At 44.9% G+C, this 22353-nt stretch overlaps 3 protein-coding genes and 1 long non-coding RNA gene across 5 annotated transcripts in view; 1 reads left to right on the top strand and 3 right to left on the bottom strand.

The window, feature by feature from the left end:
- dtx1 (deltex 1, E3 ubiquitin ligase) overlaps positions 1-2427 on the bottom strand; it is a 50289-nt gene extending 47862 nt beyond the window's left edge. Inside the window, exon 1 of one of the 2 annotated variants that reach the window (XM_086207346.1) lies at positions 1025-2427. In XM_086207346.1, the coding sequence (XP_086063472.1) occupies positions 1025-1283 (259 nt within the window). In that variant the 5' untranslated portion in view covers positions 1284-2427. The remainder of the gene's footprint in view (positions 1-1024) is intronic. The other variant, XM_086207345.1, reaches the window with a different exon arrangement.
- On the top strand, positions 1869-15136 carry LOC147260650 (uncharacterized). The gene is made up of 4 exons (XR_015116650.1): positions 1869-2230; positions 3387-3580; positions 5002-8463; positions 12883-15136. It is a non-coding gene; the product is annotated as an uncharacterized LOC147260650 (long non-coding RNA).
- slc20a1a (solute carrier family 20 member 1a) lies at positions 4796-11152 on the bottom strand. Its single transcript, XM_086207348.1, has 11 exons — positions 10928-11152; positions 9599-10178; positions 9352-9492; positions 9151-9236; positions 8346-8442; positions 7128-7247; positions 6257-6457; positions 5703-6177; positions 5443-5628; positions 5278-5362; positions 4796-5203 (listed from the first exon to the last, which is right to left on the bottom strand). The coding sequence occupies exons 2-11, from the start codon at positions 9951-9953 to the stop codon at positions 5048-5050; spliced, it is 1902 nt and encodes a 633-aa protein (XP_086063474.1). The 5' UTR covers positions 9954-10178; positions 10928-11152; the 3' UTR covers positions 4796-5047.
- A 1010-nt stretch (positions 15137-16146) lies between the features above and the next one.
- On the bottom strand, positions 16147-20882 carry vgll4l (vestigial like 4 like). The gene is made up of 5 exons (XM_086205496.1): positions 20696-20882; positions 19245-19368; positions 18877-19138; positions 17605-17686; positions 16147-17469 (listed from the first exon to the last, which is right to left on the bottom strand). Exons 1-5 carry the CDS (start codon positions 20760-20762, stop codon positions 17168-17170), a joined length of 837 nt encoding a protein of 278 aa, XP_086061622.1. The 5' UTR covers positions 20763-20882; the 3' UTR covers positions 16147-17167.
- Between the last annotated feature and the right edge of the window lie 1471 nt (positions 20883-22353).

Here is a 22353-nt window from a genome sequence, read left to right as displayed (position 1 = left end):
TGGCCGTGACCCCCCCACCTCCACCCCTCCAGCAAGCGAGTGATTCACTCTTGACGCTTGTTTGATTAGGTGCTGAAATATTGTTTCTCAGTGTAGCATCAGGCCCCACAGTATCCAACATAAAATGAGTCATGATTTGTAATTGAAGCTCAGCGCTGCCGAGGAGCTGCTGTGTAGCAGAATTTAGCCCTGACGAATAATTCAGAGAGCTGAGATCTCTCTGAGGCCGGCTCCAACAGATGTCCACAACATCTCCATCCTCGCATCAAACGCTGGAGCACAATGAACACACACACACACACACACACACACACACACACACACACACACACACACACACACACACACAGAGTCAGGCCCTGGGAGCGTGGGGCTTTGGTGGAGCACAGTAAAAATATAAGTCATATTTCCAAAGGCAGCAGCGAGTAGAGAAGCACACAAAGGCAGGCAGCACTGAGGCTGACAGGACTCTGGCGTGACACGTTAGTGTGACAGCGTTCACTCTCCTAATTACGTTGCAACAAATCAAACGTCGCGTTTGTTTCGTCACAACAATGGACAATACAGTCAGTGTCGAGAATATAATCAGGTTTCCCTCAGCTGAATATGTTTTCGGTCACATGGAGTGAAATCACTCCAGTAACGTGACAGACTGACAGCGACTGGGCTGTTTCCTACGAACGAACACAACTGATGTCATTCCTGAAGCCGCCAGGAGCTTTGCAGCGAGCTGCAGCTCATCAGCTTGATCGATGCCCCTCTCCTCCAACACCGTGACCTTTGACAAGGTCATGGCGTGCTGGCTGCCACATAAAGAGCTTATTAATGAATAAATTATTGCAGCACTTTTTCATCTGCGTCCTGCGGTCACGACATGGCTCGGCTCAACCTGTGGGTCATCCCAACGCAGACGGGACGTCCAGCGGAGAGATGAGGATGGTTCTGCTCTGATGGGTTCCCAGCCAAGAGGTCTGTGCGACTGGTTCTTACCGTCGTGATGAGACATGTGACTTGTGATTCTTACCCGTGTCCTGACGGAACTGATGCATGGACTGCAGGTCGATGATGTAAGGAGAGAGCTGGGCATCCACCTGGCCCAGAACTACGGTTCCCCGCGCGTCCCCCTTCAGTATGTTCTCAATATGGTGGCAAACCGCCGCGCTGTAGGGCCTCCAGCGCCCATGTTCATTCAACCACTCCCAGACCACTACCCTGGCCAGGTTCTGAGGTGGGTACCCCAGCCCGTTGACGGGTACCAGCAACCCTGATCCTGGACGAGCCATGGCCCTGGTTGTGCGTGCAGTTCGGCTGCTGGTTCTGTCCTGGACTGGAACACCGCTGCCAGTCAACTGACACACTGGGAGCTTTTCATCAGCGCTGAAGAGGAAAAAGCTTAGATCAGCCAGTTGTTTGTTGGTCCTCAATTATCTCATGCTGCTCTCAGAACGCAGCGTCCACAGGTCCTGAGCCGGAGAGCAGCTCTGCTCCCTCAGGCTGCTGTTTGAAGTGGCAGATGCTGCTGCTGCTGCTGCTGCTGCTGCTGCTGGTGATGCTGGTGATGATGATGATGATGATGGTGATGAGCAGGCTCAGTCCTCCGAAGCCCACCACAGGAGATCAGGAGGCAGACAGCCGAAGATGTCCTCTGTCCAACACTATAGATGTTATCTCACGTATTCCTCTGAAAACCGTAGTATTCTGTTCACGTGTCCCGACGCACGGCTTGTTTATCGGTCCGTGAGCTGAGCAGAGAAGCAACTGTGGTGGTCATCAGTTGTGAGTGGGAGACGCAAAGCAGAGGCAGATGCTATCAGAGCCTGGCAGACACCGAGTCAGCAGAGAGCGGTCCAGGTGCTGGGAGACGGCTTCAGTTATTGACGGATCCTGATACACGGTTGAATGTCTTGCACGAATTCAAATCATCGTGGTGACGCCGACCTGTAGGCTGCTGCTGGGGTGCCACATCTGTCGGACACCGGCTGCACATCACCGGCTTCGCTCAGGAATCCCAGACATCAAGGAAAAACGAAAAGACGGTGGGAGTCTTGAGAGACACCTGCCTGCTGGGACGGTAGAGGAGCGAGCCTCGCTTCTCCGTATTCCCGTGAATCCGCTCCAGACTACAGCAGCTTGTTTGAGTGGATGTGCGCCCCAGTTGAAGGGCTGGAGGCAGAGCCGCGCTCCGCTGCACACGCCTCGTCCTCTCCCCGCATCATCCCGCGTCCACACGGTAAACGCGTATTAATCTCGTTGCCAGCAAATTACGCGCAATTGTCAAAACGCACCTGTATGTTTCGTCGCTGGGAAAAAAAATCCCCCTAAATCGTCAAGGTAACAAAAAAAAAAAAACCCATCCAAATGTAACTTCCGGTGTCAGGTTTCAAAATAATCCCCCTGTTGAGCGTAAACGGGTCTGAGAACAGTTAAGAGTGACCGAGTGGATCACCGATCCGACTTTGACACGAAAAAAAAACTTTTGACACTTTTTGATTATAGTATGAGACAAATTGAGCGACTTTAGAAAGAAAAATTGATGCATTTAAGGTTTTAGAGAGACTGTTTATTCATTTGGAGGCCGCGAGATCGAACCTGTTCCCTCTTAGTAATTCTGAGAGCAAAAGATATCATTTTACCCCTCGATTGAATTAATTATGCTCCAAGAGATGTAGCTTGTTCCCTGGATTAGATTATTTAGTGATGCTGTGAGTCGTGACGTGTGACTTTGTATTTAATTTATCACTAGTTAGATCTCGCATAAAGAAAGCCAACTTAAACTCATTTCCCTTCTTTCTCACAGTATAAATGGTATTTCTCTGCTCGGATTAAATATAAATCGCCTGTATTTTAGGCTGAAAACAAATAAACATACAGTTGGACAGATTAAGTTTTGATGAATGATTTCAAAATGATTCACGAAAAAATAGATGAGAACTTTGAAGGGAAGTCAGCAGCATTAACAGTAATTAAGAGTAAAACCAAAAAAGATTAATTAAATGTTGATGAAATGATAAATTACTAAGAGCAGTGACAGATATATTCTGTTGCCTCCGTTGTTTCTGGTACACAGACAGAAAATGTTCATATAAAAAGGGTATTTATGCCATTTTTATGGATTTTTTTCATGCTTCTATGACATATTTTGCAATAAAATAACCAGATTAAAAAAACACGCTGCTCCTCGATTGAGTACATGCCTGCAGGAGTTGTCAGATGCAGTCATTAAAAAATGCATTTTATATGATTCTACTTAATATCAGAGATTTTTTTTTAAAGCAACATGAGAGGACGGGACAAAGTGTTGATTTAACAGACATGAATACATAGGCCAACATGTTTCTGCAGAAATGTCAATTAATTTGCGCTACATGTGTCTAATTTGTCTGCAGGCGCAGGTGTAACGCAGGTCGTGTTTCATTAAATGACACAATACTCCCATCTGCTGTCAGAACCATGTATTACAACATATGGAGGATCCCTGGGGTCGCCTGCTGTGCTCTGGAGATAAATGCTGCCTGCCTGGTTCATTTTCCTGCAGTTATCCATGTGACCCAGATGACGGAGGTGGGAAGAAGGAGTGTTGGTAATTATACACGAAAGATTTATGCAGTATCATTTCATTAAAGAGCTTAACTATGAGCATCTTTGAATGTGTAGCTGGACTTTTGATTAATTCAAATGCATGTGTAGCAGAGCGTCATGAACAAAGTATCTCAGCGTGGAATAAGAAACAAACACAGCCGTCACTGGAAACATTTCTGGAGTCTTCCAAACATCTAATAAGATCTGCAGCTCCAGTTCTTGTTTAGAGAGCAAACATTTTCAGTCTGGGTCCATCAGACTCACTAACTGGCCTACAAGCTGGTTCAGATGCAGAAAATATTTGCTCCCTTTTTGTTTGCTTATTTATTTTTTCTTGCAATGCACATAAACCGTCTGGTCCATGGATCCCATCTGTACCTTTAGCAAAGAGAGAGGAAACGTCTGTGTAATCGCCAGCGTTACCAGACCTGATCTGGAACACACAGAGAATAGAACACGGTAGCTCATCAGTTTCTGTGGCAGGTTGGAAATGCAACCTGAATAATGTGTATCATTTCATCACCAGACTTTAGGAAAGATGAACCTTCTCCATAGTCAACAATGTTATCAGCCATATTGTGAAACATACACAAACATAGAGTATAAAGAAGAAAACATGATGGTAGGGCCTAATCTATTTACATTTTTCTCAGTTAATGTGAAAGTTGCTCGGCTCAGTGCTGGGAAGCTTTGGTAACTGGTTTGAATGGTGCTCGTTTACTGGGGCCCTGAGTAACCGTCAAAGTGGCTGCTGGTCAGTTGCTGACAGCACAGAGGAACCCAGCCCACCTGGGCTCCTACAACAGAGCTTATCAACGTAGGACTTCCTGTTTTGATCATTCTGAGTCATGTGATTGTCAGGCTGATGTCCAAGAAATCGGCCCTGAATAGCAGAGTAAGTGAATCCTGACAGCTCAGAGTGTTTCTGTCCCCTGGAGGAAGCTGCCGTAAAGCTTTAGATAGCAAAGAGGAACCGTCTCTATATTCATCAGTGTCGCCTAATCGTGCCTGAAAAGAGAGACGAGCAACATAAGACACATGCCAGCTGTTATTTGTACAATGAAGTAACTTAAGATGTATAAAATTTGTTGATTTCAGGGCAGAGCTGATTTTCATTACACTGTACAGACGCGTTCCCATATATTTGGGTGGTGAATGTCAAGCTAACCTGAAATAAAAACAAAGTACTTGAGATTATACAAAATATTTAATCACGCAGAAAAAGAAACAGAAAACCCTTCAAACTCAGCAACCTCTGGTTCTTTTTGCAGCCGATTTGTAAAGTGTAGGCATTTGAACAGTGATTTCTGTCAAGATTTAATCATTTAAATTTTGATTCACATTGCTTTTATTCAAATATATACAGAATAAACCGTGTCACAGTGTTGCATTGTTCATGGACATTTCCTCATTGTCTTCGAGCTGCTGTAGAATGACGACAGGAAGTCTGGCAGCAGCAGCGGCGGCCTCACAGAATCACGTACACAAACAGAGCCATGATGGCGGCGCTGATGAGGCCCGAGATCGGAACTGTGACGAACCAGGCGATGAAGATGTTCCTGAACAGATGCCAGTCGACGGATTTCCTGGAGCGCAGCCATCCCACCGCCACCACAGATCCCACCTGGGGTCACATGACAGGAGAGTTAATCATCAGCTGATCCTTCTCTGGATTTTCATATCTGGGTGTCAGGTTACCTTGCAGTGCGTCGTACTGACAGGAAGACCGATGTTGGACGCCACCACAACTGTCATGGCTGACGCCAGCTCAATGCTGAAGCCACTATACGAGAGACGTTATCGTGCTTGATCAGAATTTAAACTAACACAACATGTGTGCATATGTCTGCATATGTGGCCTACCTGGAGGGTGTAATGGGGGTCAGGTCTTTGCCCATGGTCTGGATCACTCTTCGGCCCCAGACCCAGAGCCCAATGCAGATGCCCACTCCACCATAAAGCAGCAGCCAGATTGGAGTGGGTGCTTTAGACATCACGGAGGCATTTTCATACAGAAGCCAGAGTGCCACCAGTGGACCGATGGCATTGCTGGTGAGAGAAGCAAGTTAGGAATAAATTCTCTGAACATTCCAAGTTCCACAGAGGATGCCACTTCCACCTACCTGACGTCATTTCCTCCATGGGCAAAGGAGCCGAAGCACGCCGTGAGTATCTGTAGGAACTGGAAAAGCAAGGAAACAGCTGGCGGGTCAAGCTCCAGCTCATCCTCCTCCGGAGGAAGGTCCCAGCCAGCTTCCCGTGTCACGCTCACGTCCTGGGCTGAACTGCTGTTGGTCACTGCTGAGCTGGAGCTGTTGCAACTGCCCACCCTCGAACTCCTCTGCAGGCCGCCATCCATCCCCTCCTTGAATCTGGGATCTCCTTGAATTCCGTAGATGGCCATGGTATAAGAGGTGTAGCTGTTGTTCCTGCGTATTGACCGCTCCTCCGTGTCGCTGTCCCCGATGCAGTCGCCCACCTTGGCTCTGTGCAGCTTGTGAAGCAGGTCCTTGTAAAGGCCAGAATCCTTGTGGATCGTATGGAACCGTCCGCTGTGAGGGTCCGTGATCATCATGGGTCCAATAGTACCATTTATCTCTGAAAATAAGGAATTTAATTTAGTCAGTCAGCAAATTCAGAATTTCCTTTGGTTAGATTTCTTCAGACGCGCTCTCACCGTTACTGATATCCAAGTCTTTGGTTTCCATGTCATTGTCCAGATCTGCCTCTTCTGATCCTCCAAGATGGAAAGCAACATTCTGACGGTCTGCTGGAGGAGTTTGGGGTTGAGGGTCGAGGGGTTGAAGGTCGCGGGGCATTGAAGGCGGTTCGTTCTGCTCCATCAGTGGAGTTTCACAGGGAGCAGCGGCTGTTTCTCCTGACGAACAAGCAGCAGCTGATTGTGTGAAACGAATTACTAACTAAAATCAGTCCGAGAATTAATTATTGCCCCCCGAAACAACTCACTACAACCTTAGTGTTTTTGTTGCCCCTCCCCCAGTGGTTTGGAGTTCAAAAAGCAAATGTCATCGGATTCATTTTCATATTCATTGCCTGTGAACGTCAGCAAGATAAATGGAAGATATAAAGCTGACATTCAGAGGCTGAATGAAGTTTTGCACTATTTTGATTTTGTTTGGAGGAAAGAGGACAAAAGCATTGTTGTCAAAGGTAACGAGTGTGCAGGTGAAGCTCCTTAGACCTCCTCAGGCCTCTGCTGTGACAGCAAGAACACGTGAAAGTGCGCCCTCTGTTGGTGCAGAGGACGAATGAACCTGGCATGTTTTCCATCCAGCCTGTAAATTATTTTTTTTAAAGGATTCATATTTTGCAGTAAAAACTCACAGGTTTGAAGAGCTGTGACTGCAATCACCACACGCAAAGTCTGAATTTTGAAGATGCAGACTCGTCAGTTTCTAACAGAGTTGTGATTTAACGAGTTTGAAACAAAAAGAAAAAGTCCACTTGTTCAATCTACAAAAAAGGACACAGTCTATGGTTGCGCTATAACGTCTGAGTGGAAGTCCCCTGTAAGGAAGTGGACTCACGTTTGATCTTCCTCTTGAGCCTTGGACAGACGACAAACCAAACCACCAACGCCGTGACGATGGCGCAGCCCAGTGAAAAGCTCAGAGTACCCCACCATGGCACCCTGTCAAAATCCAGCACTATGCACACAGGGGCAGGGGAAAAACTGTTAGTACCCTCAGTACATCATCTGCAAGGTCCTGGAAGACTTCTGTTTTCTTGCCATTACAAGAAATTTGTCTTTGTGAAAATATCCACAACGGTTCGTCTCAGCTACTTTTTAGTTAATTTTTTTCTTAACGGAAAACACAGAAAACTTATTGAGGACTTCTCAAAAGTCCAGGATTGTGTGTGTGTGTGTGTGTGTGTGTGTGTGTGTGTGTGTGTGTGTGTGTGTGTGTGTGAGGCTACATGTAGCCCAAATGTGGCTGCTAATCATAGACATAACCCAGGAAGTAATAATCTCCCTGCAAAATTTTATACATCCAGGGATTCCGTGCATTCTTGTGTTGTTTTACATCATTAAACAATAAAACAAAACAAAACTGAAAAAGGATGAAAATTTGTAGCAACGATCAGGGCTGGAAGGAGTAAAAGATTTTTTTTTTTTTTTTAAGTAGAGTATTCTACTTATTGATACTGTTTTTACAGCAGTAAAAGTACTGAGATCAGGGGACCAGCTCAACATTTCTGAAAAAGGTACCCGAGGGTTTTACATGTTCAGATCATGTTTGCGCAGGTCATGAGATTTGTTGGTCTCAACCCCCTTCAGCCCTCAAAGGCTACAATATCAGCAAGAGTACACACTCAGGTAATCAGATGGCGAGCAGCAGAGCAGGCTGGCAGCCGCTGATAAAACACCCTGTACACGCCGTTATGAACACTTCACTCACATCACTTTTCTCGGAATGGGGTCGTACTTTTCGAGAATTAAACAAGTATTCTCCTCCTTACAGTGGAATTAAATAGAACCACACATACAGAGCTCGCATTCAACCTGCGGCCATGATTACGATTCACTAAATTTGAAACGTGTGTACTGAAAATACCACTGCGGAAGAACTTCTGATTGTACTCTGGTGGAAGTACCAGCCTGAGAAATACATTCTACCATATTTCTACATCAGGATTCCTGGTGTGTTCCACTTCCAAGACCTGTTCCTGCTCTGGAGATTCCAGCTGCCTCAGTGAACACGAGTCCATTGAACATGAGGCGTGGAGGTAAACGCAGTACTCACATGGAGCCCCTGTGAACATGACGGAGAAGAGGTTGATGCCCACGGTGACGGCGTAGAAGATGGGAAGAGTCCGAAGGCCGTTGGGGACGGGGTCAGTCTGCACACGATGACACGTGAGGTCAGCTGGTTGCAGTACTTAACTCTTTTACATTTATATGAGATAAATACTGAAACCTAGTTGCTTGTTAGTCCTTCTACAGGTTCCCACAGCTGGAGCTTAGATGTTGAAATGGATACAAAATGGTTGAGATTGTTCAGTTATGAGGCAGTTTGCAAAAAGGAGATCAAGTATTAATGGACCTAAAGTGTCATGAACTTGTTTTATTTTTCTCTATTCGCTATTCAAAGAAGTTTGAACTGGCTACTGACGCTTCAATGTTGAAGTCCAGATAATCAAACGTGCAAGAATCTATCACATAACTCTTTTATGATGAAAAAAATTGTCGTCTTCATACAGTATGATCCAGTAGTAATACTTGGTATGTGGGAATGAGGTTGACCTGCTAAAACCAGATCAGATCATTAAAACCAGGAGCTGAATATCGTCCCAAGACTGAAAACTGTCTGTCAGCAAGATTAAGCCAAAGCTCTGAGGCAGATCATAATCCAACTCCGTGAAGGAGTGTAGAATGGGCTAAAGGAGAAGGTGTTCAATTTCGGCGCTGCTTAGTCATAGCGCGATGCAGTATTTTGTTTATTGCTGTAGACGTACAAGTACTCATTGATACAAATTCATACCAGGGACCTGGACACTTCTGATTAATTCAAATGACACCAATCAATGACTGTGGCAGAAATGACTTACCTTGTTTAGAATGAATTTGCGAACAAAATAAAAGAGAATTCCTGAAATGATGCCGGAGAGCACAGGTGACAGGAACCAGGAGGCCACTTTGGAGACCAGAAGACATTTGAGATCATTGATTCTGATCGGCTTTTAGTTAGATCGGGTGTTTAGCATTTTAGAGATGCTTTAAATGTAGTGGAACACCAAGTATATTCTCACCAATGCGGAGTAGTTCCATCCATTTGACCCCTTGGTGACCTCTGGCTATCATGGAGAAACCGATTGTGGCGCCAACAATACAGTGAGTTCCTGAAATGGGAAGCCTCAGGAATGATGCAGCCAACTGCCACACGGCCGAGCCTGCAGGTGTGAACATGAACCAGGACGCCGGGACTGGGTTCAGTGGGGACCACCAAGATGCAACATTCAGGGGCGCTTCAGTTACTCTGTATATCAGAGTACTCACCACACATTGCACTGATTGATCCAGCCATCAGGATGTGTTCAGAGTTGTTGTACATCCTCACATCAATGATGCCATTTCGGATGGTCTCGCTGACTTTGGCCCCCAGCAGCACCGAGCCCGCCGTCTCAAAGATGGAAGCCAGGATGCACGCCTGTCTCAAGGTGACCACCCCGGAGCCCACCGCCGTCCCAAAGGAGTTGGCCACATCGTTGGCTCCCACTGAAAACGCCAGGATGAAGGCGATGATGAAGCCCAACACCAACAGCCACAAGTAGCCTGACATGTCGGACTGAGAGGCCGGAGCCAGGGTGGTGGTGGCGGCGGCAGCGAGGGTTGTTAGAGTTGCCGTATCCATCGCGAACTGATTTACTGTGTCAGAGGCAAACCTAGTGAGGTAGTATGTGTTGATGTGCTTGATTAATGGCGATCGCCTCTTGGTTCGGCTCCAAAGGAGTTAACAGAGAACAAAAGAGCTACTGCTAGGTAGGTATACAGGGTTTGTTCTCAGGCTTCATGATGAAATGACAGGGAATCAAGGTGGGAGCGACATCCATCGTGACCGCAACCGTCCAGTGATTCCCTGCAGAAACAGAAGTACACAAGTTAGTGGTTCTTAACTGCTGAAAAATGATTACTCACTCATGTAACCAAGAGGAAGAAGCTTTATGGGCCTTATTCCCTAGTCTAGGGCCCTTTATTAGGCAAGGCAAGGCAATTTTATTTGTATAGCCCGTTTTCACAAACAGTTTGTCTCAAAGGGCTTATTAGGGTCATAACTCTTGACAGAACAAACAGCATGTGCCATTTTGTTTTGCAGGCACGAGGAAAATAATTAGGAACATAATGTGGTGCAGTTAAGGTTTTCATTATATGTTAAAAACCTGGTAAAAACACCCTCAATATGTTGAGAAATTAAGGTGTTTCACCCGTAGACATAGTACACGTTTTAATACTGTTAGTTACTCAAAGATATGATCAATTTAAAATGTTACTATATTGAATTAAAACTGTATTATTCTTTCTATTATTTTCTCAAGCACTCTGCAGAGCTCAGCAGCAGTTATATAATGACAGTGTAATTCCATTGTGGCAAAGTGAAATAAAACCACTTAAAACTTCAAATGAAACTCCAGAGCTGCAAATAATTGGTTCTTTCAGGGTTGTTAGCGGCCAGAAACCCATCATCAGATTAGAATAATAGCGGTATGTTAATCTCTTTAGCTGCTCGGGCAGAATGCAGAATGGGACAATCGCAAGAAGAGCAACAATACAAGAAATGATTCAAAGTAAATAAAGAAAAGAGCGTTTGAGAAGAGAGTTTGTACTCACGTTTGAGCCCAAAGTGAGAGTCTCTGAGTCCACTGCAGTGTGTGTGTGTGTGAGTGTGTGTGTGTGTGTGTGAGTGTGTGTGTGTGTGTGTGTGTGTGAGTGTGTGTGTGTGTGAGTGTGTGTGTGTGTGTGTGTGTGAGAGAGAGTGTGTGTGAGTGTGTGTGTCTTGCTATCAGAGACCAGCCTTAACAAGCTGCATGCAAACCAGTGGGAGTATTTGTGGTGGCTGCTCGTGGAGGGAGGGTCAAATGTTCAGTCTATATATCTGCTGCTGAACGACACGCCTGCGATCACGAGACTGCTGCTGCGTGAAGCTAATGTTTAGCCTGTTTGTTGTCAGGGAAACGTCTTGGTTATGTTGCTTTGTAGGACCTGAGCCTGAAATCCCCAAATGACAGGTTTTTATTCAGCACGAGGAACCACAAATACTTATTTAGAAAGATAAAATTGGAGATATAAACAAAGAAACTATTTTAGAATAGGCCGTTTGTAAAAAAACACTTTTTTGGGGTTTCTTCCTGATTTATTTTTGTGTGGAGGCCAATGAGGAAGATGTTGTTCAACTCTGTCCAATAATACCAGTCCCACAATCACAGCTTGTGTCTCAACAAGATTCGGGAGGGTTTTTTTTTTTCCACATTTGGCACAAATATCCATTGGGACTTGAGGATGAATTCATTCTGGTGGTCAAAGGTCAAAAGTCACCTGACATTGATACATTGATGTGATAGCTCAGCTTCCAGGGATTTTTTTTTTTTAAATCGACAGAAACATCCACTGGGACTCAACAGGAACTGAAAAGATTTTGGTGGTTGAAGGTCCCTGTGACCGCCTCCAAGCAGCCTCCAGTCCAGCGACTGATGCGCCAATCATTTGCTGCCAACTGACCATTTCCTGTCATTAGTAGAGGAGAGTTTCTCTGCTGTTCATCTACCCAAATACTTTGTGCTCATTAGGAGAGTTTAACCACTCGGTTAATGATCAACCTGTTATTCACCTTCGTCGCCTTGTTACTGAGAGCCGGCGTGCACGTCAGCACAATCCGCTGGCCTCTGAAATGCTGTGGTGGCCGCAAATCTGCTGATGAGTTCCTCTTCATTACTCATTCATGAAGGGATGATGTAGTTGGGATGGGTGTCATCCTACAAGTCAAACCAGGCTCACAAATAAATGACACGCATGTGGAATGTTGTGACCTCTCATGAGTGAGCAAATGACCTCTTCATCTGGTTCACAGCAGCAGGGAGGAGAACTGAGACGCATCCTTTTGACGTGGTTTTAACAGCTTGGACACGTATCACATGCTTTCAACATGTCCAGAAATCCACAGTCAAAATCATGGCAGCCCTCCCAACTGCATACAAGGACATGGGGCCCAATCCCCTCCTCCCGGTCGGCCATCTTTGGTAAAGATGAAGAGAGACTTCCGTCCAGGCTTTTGATCACACAAGAGCTGTGTAGAGGAAGTGATGTCACGCCTCAGATTAGAGTTCCCTGACTCTGATTAGGTTAAGGACTCGTGTTCTTTCCTAATTTATCGATTTTACTTTGCACCCATCCTCCCATCTTCATTAAACATACACCACCACCTCTTTGGACGCAGTTTTTCATTTCATGGTTTTTCTTTATTTTCATGACTTACATTGTAGATTCTCACTAAAGGCATCAAAACTATGAATGAACACATGTCTAATATCAATATAAATATAAATGTTTAGGCGTACATTGAATCTACAATGTAGGAAGTAGAAAAAAAAAACATGGAATGAGAGGGTGGGTCCAGTCTTCTGACTGGTGGTGTGGATTGTATTCCAGTGGTTTGTATCAAATCATGAACATGAACATTCTGCTAGTTTTGCATGGTTGAATGAATAAAACTCTGTGATTATACTGATAATATTGACAAATAACGAAGTCCCCCAGTACTCAAAATTGTGTTTATCTTGTTCAAACAGTTGAGCTTCACTGCGTAGAATGATGGATGAGCAGAGTTTGACTCTGGAAGAGTTTTCACATCCGTTGGTGCTCATTGGAAATGTGATTTTTTATCAGCATGGACAAGGAACATGATGTGGAACACAAATATTTTGAAAGCAGATTAAAACTTCAGACACACACAAGTATTAATGCGGAACTTGGAAGCCTCCAAGATCACAAACAGAGATAATCGACTCTAGAGACAAGAAGGAGACATCTGGTGTCCAGCAGCAGAACATCCATCCATCCATCCATCCATCCATCCATCCATCCATCCATCTATCCACTTTCTACCTCTTATCCTGTTAAGGGTTGCGGGGGGGCTGGAGCCTATCCCAGCAACCTTCGGGCAGGAGGCGGGGTTCACCCTGGACGGGTCGCCAGCCCATCACAGGGCCAACACATAGAGACAGACAACCATTAGCACTCACATTCACACCTACAGTCAATTTAGAGTCTGGATTAACCTGGTCCTCATTTGCATGTCTTTGAGGACAATCCCCCAAGACATTCGCATTTGCTGTGGGAGGAGGCCGGAGTACCGGAGAGAACCCACACAGGCACAGGAGAACATGCAGACTCCACACAGAAAGATCCTGTGCCGTGGCTTGAACCCTGAACCTTCTTGCTGTGAGGCGACAGTGCTAACCACTGCACCACCGTGCCGCCCACAGCAGAACATATGGCATGAAAAAAAATAATGACACATTCATGTCATCTGGAATTTTACTCTTTTTAGCTCCACCTACAGGTGAATTAAAAAAACAACCACATCTTGAGTCCTCTGCTACCAACAGTACACAAGTTTAAGACGCCAGTACTCGATCTCAGGCCTCCTGTTGAGTACTACAGACTACAGCGGAAACCACAGGCTGTCAGAGGTTGGGCTCACACCCACGGCTCCAGGGAAGAGTGCAACCACAGCACAGAGCAGAGTTCCTGCTGAAATATATAGAAATACACGTTCAGATAGCACATGATGAAGCAGGAAAGGCTCTATACGTGTCAAAATGCCAACTGACCAAATGAATGAATGTGTAGTGACCGTACAGAAGACTCCACCATGACAGTTGGTCAGGTAAAAGCCTGATCTCGCAGCTGCCGGGGAGCCGAGGTCCACTCAGACTTTTCGTTACTGGCACAGAAAAAGAAGAAGATTGCCAGCAGGACACGTTTCTTTTGCTGTATTTAGTTTTGTTCACGGCATTTTTGTTTTCCTTATCTTTGAATTCCTTTTTGTTTTGTCTTTTTTGTAAATCTGATTTTTAAGGATGAGCTTTGTGCTCAGAATGAGAATACATTGATTCCGTGGGATTCGTTCCTGTCAGTTTTCTCTCCATGTGCTTTTAAGTTTGATGCTGAATTTAAATGCGGGAGGAAATCGGCTCATCGTGCACGTGCATGGTCAATGTCGAATAGATCAACTGCACCAGCAGTGATAGTAAGCGTGTGTATTGCAGAGGATAAAACATTTTCATGTGCATTCATGTGGTTATTAGTTTACACCTGTATTTTGATCATTTGTAAACTGCTTCATGATTTGTTGACAGTCATCCATTTCTGACAGGTCAAACAAAGAACCAGACCTTTCCCAGAGGGCTTGGCCCATCAACTCTCACACGTACTTTGGGGTAATTGCTACTGTCTGAGTTACAATGAGTTAATTGTTGTTTTCTGCCATGTTGTGAGTATTCGGAATAGTAATTATCCGTTATTGTTCCCCTGCATTTGTATTCTAGTGGGATGAGAATTTTTTCACCCAACATTCTCATGGTTGCTTTGCAGCTTAGTGGTACTGAAGTGGAGCCGGACACCCGGTGGTTCTTGAAAGATCTGCTGTTGTGAATCGGGCTCATTGCTGCGATGAATGTACCACATCAGTGGGGACACTTTGCAGTAAGAGTCCATGAGTAACTGTTAGTTAAAGCTGAAATATGAATGCAGGATAAGCCTATAAAAGCATAATTATCCATTTATTAACATTCATTGTGGCTACTATTATAAAGTGGGCAGCCTGTATCCCTGAAGTGACACCTTAACCCCAAGAAGTCAACATGAACACGAGCAGTAAATGACAGATGAGTTAACAGATGACTAAGCACCCACTAACCGTCAATAGTGTGCACCTATTAAAAAATGTCATCGAATAAATAAACCGCTATATGTATTCATATAGAGCTCTATCACATCAACATTGTTTTGTTTCATTTTGTTTACGCACTTCTTTTTTTTTACTTCATTGCAAACATAATCTGTGGTTTTAAGACGTAAAGTAGGTTCTCCCTGTCTTTCAAGCATCGTCCGTCACTCACTGACACCTGCTGCTGCTGGACGACTCTAGATGGCACCAGTTCCCCTGCTCAGGCGCCGCCAGCTAATGAATATACTCCAAGTGGAAAGACCAGTTTTGGCACTTTTTTAATGAAAATCAACAATCCCTGGTTGGGTCCCTTGCTGCTCCTGTGTGGACTCGCTGCAGAAGTGTTCTCAGAGTTAGTGACTTGTACACTGAGCTGCACGTTATCAGAGGTATTTAAGGAGGAGGTGATCACACACCATCCAGTGACATTAACTTACAGCTTCAATATAAACACTCTGTTCTGAGTTCCCTCCTTCTTGTTGGTGATTTATCCTCCTAACACCTTCACCTTCCAGAAACATCCATGTTATTCCCCACTTGTTCATTGATGAATTAGTGACCCAATATTTCAAAGACTTATGAATCTTTTAATGTTGCCTATCACATTTAAAGTTAGACAAGATAGGGCATGCAAATAAGAAACTGAAGAGCACTGCTGGTTCTCATGCTCAGGCCTTTGTTAGCCCAACCCTTCATTCCCCTCTTCCCTCCCTCCTTTCCCTTGCCAAACAGGATCTGTAGGATCGTACAGAGTCATTTTCTCAGGAGACAGGAATGCCACAACATAAGGCCGGCTGCCTGCTGGGACACGCTCCCAACATTCCCTCAATCTCACAAGGAAAAAGTCCCAAATGTGTTGCTCATGCAGTCATTTAATTTCCACTTATGTTTGGCAACAACTCTCAGCGTGAAATGGTGTGTATTCACCGGACGTCCTGCAGACACACTGACTCACTGCAGAAATGAGGCTGTCTGGGACTGCACCCTGCCCAGGTTCTACGAGCTGTCACGGTCCTCACGTCTTCATTTTGATATGTTTTCATTTTCAATCCAGCGATTACCAGACACACAAATATGTGTTTACAAATGACAAGACAAAAAATAAATTTTCACACTTTTATTTTTTCTAAAGACTTTTCAAATGTTTCTTATGTTCAAAACTCATAAGCACAAAAATATAAATCAGATATAGGCCAGTCAGGAAGACTCAAAGGGACCCGGGGTTATGAGAATATAAATATGATACAATGAAGTCATGGTATTAAAGGAATGAAATGTAAAGGGCGATGGTTCGATCCTCCCAGGTGATCAGGTGCAGTCGACAAGCAGAGCAAAGAAATGTAACAAAACAACCCATTAAAGTTCTGCCGAACTGAAAAAACGTCTCCTTTGCCTTTCAGCTTCAGATTCAACAACATATGCAAAAAACAGAATTAGACAAACAGAAACTGATCTTTGTACTTTCATGACAAAATCCAATAGTTTCTATTTTTTTGAATAACAAAATATGACACGTGCTCACAAACATGGCATGAACCAGCCCGTTTTTATCAACAATATCACACCCGTCAGTTTTCAACTTTTAGCGGCCTGTATATTTGTCCGTGAGCTACATTTGTTGGATTGCTCCCAAAAAGGGTACAGCAGTGCATCTTTGGCTGTTTGCTTCCTCAAACCCAGTTTCCTTTGCCCAGGTTACGGGCCTGCAGGCTCAACTGTGCCCGTGTTGAGGAAAGCGGGATCTTACGGAGGGCTTGTCCAGCAACGGCATGAAGCACCAGACGGGCTTTATCTCTCTCCCCATGACGAATGCTGCGATCCCGTCGGTGTTATGAGACACTTTGGATACGCCCAATTTTTTTTTTCTTTTTGTGTTCCAGTCAAATTCCTCCCAACATTACTTCCCGCCATTCTATCCAGCAGTTAGACACTCTGGAAATGCTGGTTCAGCTGGACTTTAATGCTTCGCGCTTCTGCATCCGTGCGCCTTAAATTTGGATGCACCGGGTCCAGATGAACATCACTCTTAAAACTGCCCACTTGCTCGCCAAGCGGTGCTGCACACAGTGAAATGTTAAAAATCACAAGTCCGTTGTCCTCTAGGGTCAGAGGTCATTTCTACTTTAATTGACAGACCAGTGGCTGGAGGTTGGCGATGAGCTGCTGGTGGACTCCTTGTGTGACTGATGTGGGCTGTGGCTGTAGGCAGGGGAATTAGTAACGCTTGGACTGCTGGGAGGTGTGGAGGAACAAGAGGAAGACTTTGATTTGATCTGCTGCCACTTATCCCCCAAGGCCTTGGCGAAGTGGTCATCAACAGACACGCTGATGGAGAGCTGCTGGGACTGAGCTCGCTGGTAATTGACTCCCAGGCTCCTCTGGAAATGCTCCTCAACAACGTGGTCGTAGTTGCACTTCGAAGTCACTGGAATAGAGAGAGGACGCATGACGAAGGTTAAAACACACCTTAACGCTGAGCCTTCAGTGAGTCAGTGTAAGCGAGTGGGATGTGAAGATCAGGGAGTGACGGTGAATAAATGCCGTCAAGTGTGAGACTCACCTGATGAGTGGCTCCTGTGGACCTCAGACCTGCAGGAGGGGTTCCTCGATGAGGAAACGCAGGTGATCACAGAAGGACGCACCTGAAAGTGTCAGAAACAGAGATCAGTCATTCACTGAATATAAATTCCAGAAGGTCTGCAGTTTCAAACAGGCAACACCGCTTTGTATCAATTTTTTCACGTTAAAGCGAGCACCCAGAAAGCATGGTCTGACTTCAAGTACTTCCAAATAGGTGTCTTGAGCTCAAGAAGATGTTTTCCATCCTGCAATATTTCTTTGTAACTCCAGAACGCAGTAAAAGCCAGCCATGTACGTTTAGCTTGATGCTCATGACGACTGACAGATAACGGCAACAAAAACCAATCTACAAACCCTCAAGTGCATCAGCCCGTATGATCCATGTCTTCTGTACCCAGCTGCATGCTCAGTAATTCACAAACTCTTTGATTTGAGGTCAAAACAACAAAATGTAACCCCTCCGGTTCGGCGCTGAGTCACTGAGGCATCTAACTGACCACGGGTTTGTTTGTTTTCAGCTCAAATCCAAGTGTTTCTGGATTAGTGAACATTTGCCTGGATAAAGAAGACATGGATTATACCAGATGATGGACTCCAGAGTTTCATTTTGGGACAGTTTTGTTGATGTCAGCCGTCAGTTGACATTCACTCCGAGCTAAATTTACCTGGCTGACTCTTTCTATATTGTCGCAAAGAAGTAAAGCAGTAAAAAAAAAAACAGTCTTCACCAGCTTCAGAAACCTATTTATGAGTGTGAGAAAGAGAAAATACATCATGGGTGAAGCCTTGCTTTAACTGAACAAACTAGTTGATATTACGCTCTCAAAATCTCCCAAAACGGAATGCACCATTACAGCAAATCCCATGAAATTGTAAAATGAAATGATTTGAAAAGTGATTAAACTGGTTGGGTTTGCTCATCTCCCTCCCACTGCGGCGGCTTACACAGGTCAAAGGGAGAACGGTCTGTTTGGTCTTGTTTATGACATTCCTGCTCCCATTGCTCACATTTTCTTCCTGAATCTGGCTGGATTGCATAGCTCGGACAAGCTTGGGCCTGCGTACCCTCTCAGAATTAGATCGTCTGTACAGCTGGATTCTCTGACTCAAGATGGGAGCTGTGGCGTGGCTGTGGGTAGCCTGCAGCTACACACTACAGACTACAAAGAGTTGAACTGTGCTACCACTACCGCTGGGTCATGACATCTGTGGCGTTGGATGAAATGAACTGGTTCTGTTCTTGATGATTTACCTGGACCTGACTGGGGGCGGTACTTTTAGTCTTCTCCTCTGTTGTGGTTTCTGGATCTTTTCTTGGTTTTTTGATGAGAGCGAGGGGTTCATCCATGACTGGAGTGTAGTACACGTGGGAGGGCAGAGGACTAGTGGGGCTGGGGGTTGGACTCCAGGTAGATGTGGGACTTTGTGGGCTGTTGAACCCCACCGGTGGTGGTGGTGGTGGTGCAGCTCTCTGGGCAGCTCTATTATTGCTTCTGCTCAGTACTCGCTCTCGCCTGAAAAAGACATTCACCGCAAAATGACGTCACTGTGATTTTAATATCATTCATCACATTTGAATTTGGAGTGAAAACTGGGAGTGTGAATCAAAGCGGCACCGACCTCTCCTCCAGAGTTAAACATCTCTCAAGGCTGCGCTTGCGTTTGATTGGGTACACGGTTGGGATTCGGGCCCGCTCGTTGGTCATGTGTCTGTATCTGTCTTCACTCCTGAGATGAGGCTGACCTGAATGATGAGAATGACAATGAGAATGAGAATCCTCTCAGTCCCAGCATAAACTGATCAAACACAGGGATAAATGAACTGAGCCGTGGTTGACAGTGACGCCTTGTTTTGATTCATGACTTTGACGTGCAGAATTTGTGGGAAAACTTTTTTTTTTTCGTCACCGTTAATTGTAAACTCCGTTAAGCTGTCGAACTTGATCGACCTGATCAGTGAGAGTTTCACCACTACACAGCTGATTCAGTGCTAACGGTAAACGTTGTTTTTGTGCGTAATGTTGGCTGGGATCCAGCCCAGTCACAAGGACACAATCAACACTTTTTGTTGATAGTGACACACTTTTTTCTTTTATTGAGAAACCTTTTTTGGCGGGGGTGGGGGGACTAAGTTGAACACGGGATTTCTGGAATTACACATCAGATCATATCAGCGGGAAGTCGTGGATGTCAACAGAAATTAGTCATATATTAAAATTTGAAGTGATTGGGCTTTCTTTTATAAATGCAGGATTTCCATTTACAAAATATGGTCAAAGCCACCAGAGACTGACAATTCGGTTTGTCCCACCTCAGTTTGTCCACATGTTGAACTGAAGTCTTGTATGCAGTCACCAGCATTTCCTATAAACAGCTTAATGGCTGCAGCACTGGACACACGTTTCAATGTTTTCTGTCACCCATTGTTCTGACTCAGTTCACAAGGACAAAACTCCTCCAACTATATGCAAATAGAGCATTCAAAGCCTTAAAAGAAAACTGGCCGTCCACAAGCTCAGCCATTGAGCAGAAATCAACAATAATGGACCGTCTTTTGTCTTTTCTTGCATGGGAAATGTATGTATACAGTCCTTTCATTCAACACTCTCCCCAATTCGCATTTCCTCCTAAACACCTGTGAGCTACTCCTTCAAAGTGCCATTGTGGAAGGGGGCAGGTATAACCACACCTATGCTGATTTTCTACTGCCTAAGGCATGGATATTTCTTTCTCATTAGTCAAGGGAATATGGTGTCTGACCTTGTGTTCTGCTACGTTAGATCACTTTTACACATAAAGCCTCTGAGTGCCAGCACAGTTTAGGCTTTTAAAGTGTTGCAGAGGGATTCTGTTATTCCCAGAATCTGAAATCCAAACTTGTTCTCTCTGACTGAGAGAGCAGATCCTGCTGCTGCGTACCTTCAATTTAAGTTTAAAGTAACCATGTTATGTGTATAGAAATGTAATCCACACAGCAAAGGTGAGTGTTGGAATGACATCAAATTAAACATGCTGCCAGACTGCTGCGAGCAAGACGAGGCATTAAAACAAAAAGCAATAATCATCTTTACCTTCTAAAATGTAGACCTTGAAGCCACTGCTCATCCGGGTAATGTAGTGGAAATTTGCCACGGCCATGTCTGCTGGTCTGGTCTGAGAGGAGTTCAGGAACACCTTGACTGTTGGAGCTCCCAGGACACAATGAGCCTCAGTTATAGATTGTATTGGAAAAGGTAATGAGATGCTGGCTCTGGGCTGAGCCAGGTAACATATCAGGTGAGTGCAGACAGAGCCGTGGCTTCCCCGGGACGCGTTTCCTGCCGTCAGATTGGCTGCTGTCAGGGCCAATCAAACACTCTCCCTGTTGTTATTGTCCTGCAGGCAAAATGAACTCATAGGTTCAGAGGAACTGAACTATGTCACAGCACCAGAGTCCAGCGATTAAAGCAACATAACTTTTGATGTGTTTCCACTTGATTTTGTAGGATTTTACAAAAAACAAACAAACAAAACAACAACACATGTGGGATAATAGATCCCTCTTTATTCACTAAACTTCTATTTGACCAGGTGAAATGAAGCCCCCCTCATACCTGCCCCTCTCCCTCCCTCCCTTCCTCCCAATCAACTATCTCACCAAACTGCATTTTTCGAAAGCTTAGCCCACCAGAACCCGGTGCTTAATCTGACCTGTCCATACATGCAGGCATGTGGACCGCCTAGCCTCGCCACTAATCCTACAGTTTTTGTTAGCTGCCACACAAAGAGCTCCTAGAAGGCATGAGGACCATCACGCCAGAGCACACCGCCAAGTTTACACTCATGTCGAATGTGTTGAATGTCACTCGCACGTGCTTTGGGACATGAGTTGTGCTGTAGAACCACCAGGTCTGTAATCCCAGGTATGAGAAGGACATCAACAATCGACAATCGATGTCATATAAGTTTGTTTCAGTTCATTGTGTGTGTGTGTGTGTGTGTGTGTGTGTGTGTGTGTGTATGTGTGTGTGAACAAAGTGAGACCAGCTGCAGAGGAAGACTGGTTCAAACATGAGACAGCGCTGCTCTCATAAAGGTCCTACCAGAACAGACGAGTTGGATTCAAATTTAGCTCAACAGTGCCCTCCTACGTCACACCCGGTCATAACATGATCTCAAGGACCAACCATGGCGTCGGTTTTGTGTGTGTGTGTGTGTGTGTGTGTGTGTGTGTGTGTGTATGCGCGCGCGCGTGTTTCCTATGGATAGTGCACTGTCTGATTTGAGCACTTCTCATGAATGCTCCCTTCCCAGGATATCTGATACTGAAATTATTGATCCACCAATGATGTGTGGGAAGGCCACCTGGACACTGGGGGCCCCGAGAATGTGCGTGCAAACGGAATCTCTGTCCTGTATTTGCTCAACACACGACCGTGCTGGAGGAATTCCACCAAATTTACTACTTTAATGACAGACGGGTCCAGATGGTAAATACATAGCGAGTAAACACACAAAATCCACTGGAATATTTGACTCTAAATTTTGAATGTTTTTATTTCACACCTTCATCAGCACATTAATAAACCTTCCAGCAGCTTGAATCTGATATCAGATAAACTATGTCACTAAACCAAAGACGACGACTAATTTTTGCAAAAACATAAATGAAGCATTTCGATCGGAGGATGAGTGCGTATGCCGTTATTTGACTCCGTGTAAAAGAGTCTCCGTGCATGTTTGTAGTCTT

Source organism: Aulostomus chinensis, chromosome 6 (assembly GCF_037954235.1).
Source record: "Aulostomus chinensis isolate RoL2024-O1b breed Wild chromosome 6, RoL_Achi_v1.0, whole genome shotgun sequence".
Lineage (NCBI taxonomy): Eukaryota > Metazoa > Chordata > Actinopteri > Syngnathiformes > Aulostomidae > Aulostomus > Aulostomus chinensis.
This window is presented reverse-complemented; position numbering and strand designations above follow the sequence as displayed.